Below are 8,818 nucleotides of genomic sequence, written 5' to 3'. Positions count from 1 at the left end.
GGAAGAAAAAAGATGATGTTTATAGAGTAAGATAACAATTGACAGACGACTTAAATTGCAAATTATATGAATCAGGAAAACAAGATAAAGGAAGCGAATTCCGAAGAACTAATGTTTGAGGAAAAAAACTAGACGAATATGATTTTTTAATTGTAATTCACCTCCCCAAGGCTGAGAAGGCCACTACAGATGAGGAGGCTACTTGTGGTTATAACCCTTTCTCAACTCTATAAATCCGAAACACGAACCTTGATGAACAAGGCCGCTGCGCGGAGAAACAAGTTGAGCGCGGTACTACCAGGGACGTGTTGGGAATCGAACTCGGAATCTCTCGCTTATGAAGCAAGCGCTCTACCACTAAACCACTGCCGCATAATAGGTCAATAATTGAAAAAGTCTTGAAGAGAATCCATTGTTCAACTTATTTGTTGCATATTTTTTTAAACAGGCTTACTGTTTATCATTATACATCATCGGGTACTATCTTTTTTTTTTTAATTTGTTGGTTAAATTAAATTAATAAAGCTTCTATTGCGATGCTCTTGTCCATGTTTTTGTAGTTAAATGGACAAGTAGAAATTTGCCTGTAGAAAAACATCTTTTACTTTTTTCCTGCAAGTCAAAAATATAACTGAGAAACATGAAAGCCTAAATCCGTTGGTTCATCACAAGTGGCATTAAAAAAAAAGTACTGTTAGACCTTAAACTATCAAACTTTATCTTTATAAACTTTATCTCCCATAAAATTCTTAAGCTGCTAGTCTAATCTAAGCTCTTTAAACAGCAACAAAATTCTAGAACTTTCTCTAAAAATTGAGAAAAATAAATGCGATGTTATTTTTTTATCAACCAGGTGTGTTAGATATTAGGGTGGTTATAACTATTGCAATAAATGGGCAAATTAGAAAAACTTACGGTGAAAACGTCCGCATCTTTTGAAGGTTATTTAACTTAAACACAAACTATCGGTGACGGTAATGTAGTACATTTTCATTGTTATTTTCATATTATTATTTTCAACTTTATAAATAGAAAAACTGAAACTTTTAAACTCATGCAAGATTTGAAAACAAAAATTCAGAAGAGTTTTGGCTTCATTCACAAAGTAGTTAAAGTGAATTAGTAAAATTTATATCGAAATTTTCCTCAAAAATCTCATCTTTGACAATCTACAACTAAGGTTTTAAATAAATTGAAATAAATGTAACTTTATTTTTGTTTAATACAACTCCTTCTGCTTATATTTAAAAATAATTTAGAGATTATATTTTTGATTATACAGTATTTAATACTTTACACAGAATATACATTTATAATAAAAAAAGTCTATTTTTGAACTTCTTAAGGGTTTTGGTCAGTCGGTTTGCTTCAAATTGTTTTAAAAAAAATTTAAAAGTGTCCTTAATTTGGAGATGATTATAGATCAAAAAAGCTAAAACTTATACAAAGAGTTTAGGTCAATAACTTTCCTAAAAAACCCCTTGAATATGTTCTATATAACAATATAATACTGGATTTGAAAAATTTTTCAATAACTAATATTTTGAGGGGTTGCTACGGGCCCTCGAACATTAAATTGGTCCCTAATATTATCAAAAAAAAAGTATGTATTTTCAAAACTAGGTCATATTGAGTCTTGTATAAAGCTAAATTATATAAAAATTTCAAAAATATGAATCATTTTATAATTCAATTATTATTTTAGATTTTAGTAAACAGAAAGTGACGTTTTTTTAACTAAAAACGAAAAATAGAGAATTTAACAAAAAAAATTTTTATCCAAAACTTTTTTAAATCCAGATTATGTTGTTATATAGAACACATTAAAGGGGTACCAGCAGACATTTTGAAAAAAAGTTGTTTTTAGAAGCACCCTACTATATATGCTTGTAGTTGTAGCTCTTTTTCTTCTGTTTCCTTGAGAAATATTCTATTGTCATCTTTATAATAATTAAAATAATTCCAGAATCTCGCAAACTCTTTTCTTAAAAATACCATTCAAGAACTTGAGATTTCAACAGTCTGAAAATCAAAATAAAAGTTGAGATTCCGTAATACAGCCAAATTATATTAAATTATATTACATAAAATCTCAATGGACATATTAAACTTTAAATAAACTTTAAAAGATTGCTAGCCCAAGCAAAACAATTTTACTGCGGACTGCAGTTGCTGGACGTTTTTTCACTCTAAACTTTGGTGTTTTTCCTTTACAGATATTTTTACGGATATATCTTGATTGTTTAAACTAATAACCCACTGACGGTAATTTCTTAAAGAGCTCCTTAACTAGTATGAGTAAAGAAGCTATCACAAGCCTTAACTTCAGCCCCGCCGAGAGCTTTCATGACGCCTGGGGTCATACACTTAATAGATGAATATCACCTATTGGCATAAAACCCTTTATCAAAAGATGTAAATGTCATTTATTATTCCAAATTAGATTTTAAAATTTGAATTTGAAGTTTGAAAGGGATATCTTTACATATATATATATATATATATATATATATATATATATATATATATATATATATATATATATATATATATATATATATATATATATATATATATAATATATATATATATATATATATATATATATATATATATATATATATATATATATATATATATATATATATATATAATTTGCATGTATGTATTGACGTCAAATAAAACAAATTACATTTATTAGGCGCAATTTTTTATAATATTAATTCTTTTTACAAGAGCATATAAGTTTGTATGGCAATAGTAGAAATTGAAAAAAAAAAATATTTAATAATATAAGTCTACTTTATAAAAAAGAAAAGAAACTCAGACACTTAAAAAACTCCACTTGGTCTTGTTATAAAGACCGCTAAAAACATGTCGTATATAAAGACGGAAAAAATAGTAGTATATGTATATATTCAATGACAACACAACTTGAAAAATATTTAAATAATCGTATTTAAATTAAATATCTTACATAAGTTTCAAATTTATACTAAATAATAAGCTAAATAATATTAAAAACATAAAACAAACTGAATATAATATAAATGTAAATAAGTATTTTATCAATTAAAATTACTTTTTTAAGTTTTCTTTTGAACTAATCATAATTAAAACTCATAAGAAAAAAGTTTTTTTTCCTACGAGTTTATAATCAAAGTTTTTTTTTTTTAAAAAAACTTTGATTATAAAATAGCCTCACAAAATGAAACACAGGTTTTGTTTTGAAAATCGGTTGTCGAATAAAGCCATCATTTCTTAAAGAAACTTTACTTTTTTTAGGACTATATAAAGCAGCAGCCAGTTGATTTCTTGTTTTTATATATATAAGAGAAAGCGCTCCTTTCTCGCTCACTTGCGTTTATATTAATACGTGTGACTTGGCGTATTCACTTGGCGTGAACCAAGGTTTTATTGTAAATAACGAGTCGTATTTTCAAGAAGTATATTGTAAAGTAATCTTATCTTCGTGATTTATTACTAGAGTCCCTTCTAAACTCTTTATGGAGCCCACGATTTAAAAGATAATCGAAGATTTAACTAGCTAAGTTGTTTTTAATTTTTATCAATTATTTTGATAGTTGATTTTTTTTGAGATTTATGATAAGACTACTACAGATTATTATATATTAATTTAGGTGAAATAGATGATGTTCGCTGAGAATACGATTTAAAGAATTACGTTTAAAGACCAAGTTACCAGCTAAGTGATTTTATTATCTGAGATTTAAATTTATGATTAGTGATTTTAGACTATATTTAAGTTGACATATCGTATGTATAGGAAAATTAGATTAAATTATATTAAGGTTAAATTAGACAAGATTTGCGATATCCTTTTGCGAAACTTTTTAAGATTAAATTCAGTTGTTCAAAATACTTTCTGCCATTTTGAATTTTATTTTATTGCTCTGTGTTCGTTGTTTACTGATAAATTTTAAACTTTTAAACAAATTATTGTACGCTATTAAAAATTTGAAAATCCGTGAAAATTTAAACTTTAAAACGTTCTATTTAACTAAAACGTTCTAAAATTAATTGCCTTTCCTTTATTGTGTAATAAATACTTTTAAGTTAGAAATTCTCCTTTAAATTTGACGTAAGATTTGTGAAATGTCTGTACTAACAACAAAAAGAAGAGTGCGAACTATGAATGTCAATTCTATTAAAAAAATATTCGATCAGGCCAACGATTTAATGGAAGACGTTAACCGTAACGAAAATTTATCAGAACTTATTAATCTAAGAGAAACGGCGAATAATAGATTTGAGAGTATTAAGAATTTGGATGATGAAATTTCAATTTTAATTGATGACGCGGATGAGTTACAAACTAACGATGATTTAGCTATTGACTTTACATTAAGTTTTAAAAGAGAGAATTCAAAAATAAGCAATTTTAAATAAATTTTCTATTAAATCTAACGACGATGCGAGTTCTACAGTAACATTTAAAAGTAATAAAATGATTAAGCTTCCAACAATAAAAATTGAAGCATTTGACGGCAATTGGGAAAATTGGCAACCCTTTTGGGAAAATTTTGACTGTGCGATAAATAAAAACGATGACCTAAGTAATATTCAAAAAATGACTTATTTAAGGAACTTGGTTTAAGGTCAAGCATATTCAGCTATTAATGGTCTGTCGTTTTCTAACGATAATTACATTATAGCTTTAAATATTTTAAAACAAAGATTTTCGAATAAACAATTGACAGTTTCTTTTTATATGAAAAAATTATTAAAGCTTGAACGCATTAACGATATTAAAAATGTAAGTTCTTTGCGAAATCTTCTAGATACTGTGGAAATTCAGATACGTAGTCTAGAAAATATTGGTATTAATTCTTCGATGTATGGGTCTTTACTTGTCCCAATAATACTTAAAAAGCTTCCAGAGGAGCTCAATTTAATTATTAGTCGTAAATTAGATGAAGATGGAACCTGGGAGATTAAAGATGTGTTCGATATTTTAAAATCTGAGTTAAGAGCGCGAGAACACATAAATTCTTCTAACGCAAATACTTTACCTTTCACTGCCAGTACGTTTCATTTGAGTGATAATCCAAATAGAAAATACGATAAAAAAACTTATAATTATAAAAGAAATGATTCTTATTCACCTGTGTGTTTATTTTGCGATGATAACTACAAATCGCATCAGTGTAAATTAGTAACTAACATTACGGCGAAAGAAAAAGAGAAAGAAGTGAAAAAAAGTGTTGCTTTCGTTGTCTTAGTAATAAACATTATAGCAATAAGTGTTCATCAAAATTTAAATGTTTTAAATGCAATCGATTTCATCATGTATCTATTTGTGACAGTGACAATAGAGATAAACATAATAATAACAAAGACGGCGAGTTGACTTCAGTAGCGAGTACATCTTTTCTTTCTGCTTCTAAATCTGTTCTTCAACCTACTGAATTGTTACAAACAGCAATAGCTACTGTTAAAAATCAAGATCATTCCAGATTTGCTACATGCCGAATTTTATTTGATAGTTGTTCGCAACTAAGCTACGTAACTTCTGAGACTTGTGCCAAACTAAATCTAAATAGTTAACTTTTTAACTATTTATCTAACATTTTATGGTATTTTTTTAGTTTAGTGTCTCCTTTTTTTTTATAATTGACCCACTGCCCTCCCATCTCATATACGCCATTTGCAGACCCCTTCTTCCCCTCCGAGCGTACGTACTTTATGGACGATCCCTAATGGATCGTTCATAAATTACGTAACGCAAACTTTCACAATAAACAAAACAAAAACAGATCAAAAGTTTTCCTTCGTTGAGTCTTAATTTAAATAAGAATATCAAAATAGCCGATTAAGTTTAATAAAAACCGCCGCGTAAAAGAGACTTTTCCTTTTGTTTTTAAGATACATTTTACATTGAGTAATTTATGGACGATTCCTAAGGTCTTAAAGTTACCCGTGATTTTTTGTTGTTTTAACCTCAAAATGTCTTAAAGTATAATTTGTATAAAAACCTGTTTAAGTAAAAGTTGTTGCCAAAAAACTTTTTTTTTTTAAATAAACATATTAGAAAAATCAAAAATAATTTGGCAATCAACTTTTTATATTATCATTCTACAGCATATTGCCTACCATGAAAGAAGCCGAAATATCAAAAACTAGATTTTTTTATGATAACTGATTACGACGCATTTTTGCAAAACTTTCAATAAAATTGTAAAATTTTGGAAACATGAATTTATCAAAGCCAATAAAAGTAACATATAGACAATCAAATTCAACATTTTTTTTTTTTTTAATTTTGTTATTCACCTTCTCAAGACCAAGAAAGCCACTACAGACAAGGAGGCAACTTATTAGTGGTTATGACCCTCTCTCAACTCTATGCTCCGAAACACGAACCTTGACGAACAAGGCCGCTGCGCGGAGAAACAAGTTGAGCGCGGTACTACCAGGGACGTGGTGGGAATTGAACTCGGAACCTCTCGCTTATAAAGCGAGCGCTTTACCACTACACCACTACCGCATTTTGTGGGTCAATACACATCTTAAGAAATTCCTACATGGGTCAATACACATCTTAAGAAATTCCTAAAAATGAAACAAATATTTTATATAAAATACTTCAAAAAACCTAACCTTAGTAATAAAATTTTAAAAATTAAAATAAACGATTCAAATAAAAATATGTCTTAAAAACTAATATACTATGATTTACTAGAGAACTATAAAAATAATTTCAAGTGCAAGTGGCAAATGTAAAGTCAAATTACTGGATATAATAAATTAAAACTAATCTCTTCTCAACATATAAGGCGAATTAATAGAAATAAAATCGAAATTTTTTGAAAAGTCTTATTATTTGACATTTTAAATGAAATAAAATAAATGTCAATTTATTTTCATTTAATACAACTTCTGCTTGTATTTAAAAAAAATGTCTTAGAGATTTTATTTTGTAAATACAAAATTTAAGACTTTTATAAAGTCTCTTTTTTGAACTTCTTTAGGACTTAGCTCAGCCATTTTGCTTCCAATTGTTTTAAATAAAATTAAAAGACTTCTTTAATTTAGACGTGATTATAGATTAAAGAACCAAAGATATTCTATTAGGATATTTTACTAGATATTTTATAAGCCAAAGAGTTGTGTTCTATTATTCCTATCTAAATGTTAAAATAAGTTGCAATAGTTGAAATAATTCCCGTACCGAGAAAGTCTTCATTTAAACATACCATTCAAGAACTTGAGATTTCAACGGTTCCGAAAATAAAGCTTAAGTTAGCATTCCGTAATATGCCGCAATTATATTATATGAGCGCAATTACAGTTGATTCCAGGTAAGTCAAAATACCGTTTCACTTAAATATTTGTTATCTCGACCTTGAATCTTGACCTCGAATCTTGTTAACTCGAACATTTATTATCTCAATCTGTTTTCTTCGATCTCTTGAAATCGTCTAATTAATTACTAATAAAAATCTCTGGTTAAATCGATCCTCGAATAATTCGAACTTTGTTAAGTCGAACTATTTCTTCGTCCCCAAGAAACAATTTTTTAAATTTATAAGACGTGCTATACATAGATATTATTAATATATAAATTTTAAAAATTGTTTTTATCGCTCAAAGCCTCTTTTACTTATTATGAATAATCTCAAAATATATCATCAAACCTTCTTAGTTTTATGTTCAAATTTAAAACCTAAAGAATTTAGAAGGGACTCTAGTAATAAATCACGTAGATAAGATTACTTTACAATATATTTCTTAAAGATAAGACTCGTTATTTTCAATAAAACCTTGGATCATGCCAAGTGACTACGCCAAGTCACATGTAGTAATATAAACGCAAGAGAGCGAGAAAGGAGCGCTCTCTCTTATATATATAAAAACAAGAAACCAACTGGCTGCTGCGTTAGCAAACTAACGCAACACTGCGGCCGGCACTTTTAAATTGTTATTTAAAATTTCAATGTTCTTTTCTCTCACAAATGTTACTTGAGTTGATTGTTCTTCAATATCGTAATGTCTTTCTAACAGATAAAGTTTATTTGCTGTTCTTTTAATAATAACAGATCTATCGCCAGAGATGACACGTATTTCGGCAGCACGTACTTGACCATTTGAATATCGCAACCTTTGTATAACGCCCATTTTCCACACTGAACGTGGAACCTTTGGATCGTCGATTATCACAACATCGCCGACTTTTATTTGAAATCCCCAACTTCGATGTGTCACGCTTTTATGCAATTCTCGTAAACTTGTTAAATATTCTCCTTTCCAGATATGCCAATAAAAATCCAAAATTGCTTTTTGGTGTAAATATTTTTGCTTATCATTGCCTTGGTCTGTAGGTAAAAGGTTACTGGTTACTAAGATTCTAAAGGTAATTTCCTCCCAAACACGAGATGATTTGGGGTTAGTGGTTCGTCACCAGGCACATCGTAAAGAAATGTAATCGGCCGGTTATTGATAGTAACAACAATTTCAGCCAGAATTGTAGTCATTACTTCGTAAGTTACTCTTGATGTTTCAAGCACTTTTTTAATCACTCTCTTGGTGGTTCGGATCATTCTTTCGAATATCCCTCTCCACCAAGGAGCTGCTGCAGGGTGGCCACACTTTTTTTGTCTGAAAAAAAATAGGATAATTTAGAAGATTTTTAAAGGTTTTTAAGGAGATTTATCGAGAAATTTGAAAAAAAAAAGGATAAAAATCTTAGGAGATTTTAGGAGGATTTCAAAAATAAAATGGCACTAAAAAATTTTCATTTTATTTCAAAACTGTAAGAGAGCCTAGCTAAGATAATTAAGATAAAATTAGGGCCCAA

At 28.4% G+C, this 8,818-nt stretch overlaps 1 protein-coding gene across 1 annotated transcript; it reads right to left on the bottom strand.

The window, feature by feature from the left end:
* Nucleotides 1-7,908: 7,908 nt before the first annotated feature.
* LOC136088403 (uncharacterized) lies at nt 7,909-8,495 on the bottom strand. Its single transcript, XM_065812110.1, has 2 exons — nt 8,423-8,495; nt 7,909-8,336 (listed from the first exon to the last, which is right to left on the bottom strand). The coding sequence occupies exons 1-2, from the start codon at nt 8,493-8,495 to the stop codon at nt 7,909-7,911; spliced, it is 501 nt and encodes a 166-aa protein (XP_065668182.1).
* Nucleotides 8,496-8,818: the final 323 nt, after the last annotated feature.

The sequence above is a fragment of the Hydra vulgaris genome, chromosome 12 (assembly GCF_038396675.1).
Source record: "Hydra vulgaris chromosome 12, alternate assembly HydraT2T_AEP".
Classification (NCBI taxonomy): domain Eukaryota; kingdom Metazoa; phylum Cnidaria; class Hydrozoa; order Anthoathecata; family Hydridae; genus Hydra; species Hydra vulgaris.
Note: the sequence above shows the minus strand (reverse complement) of the source record. Positions and strands in the feature narration are given on the sequence as shown.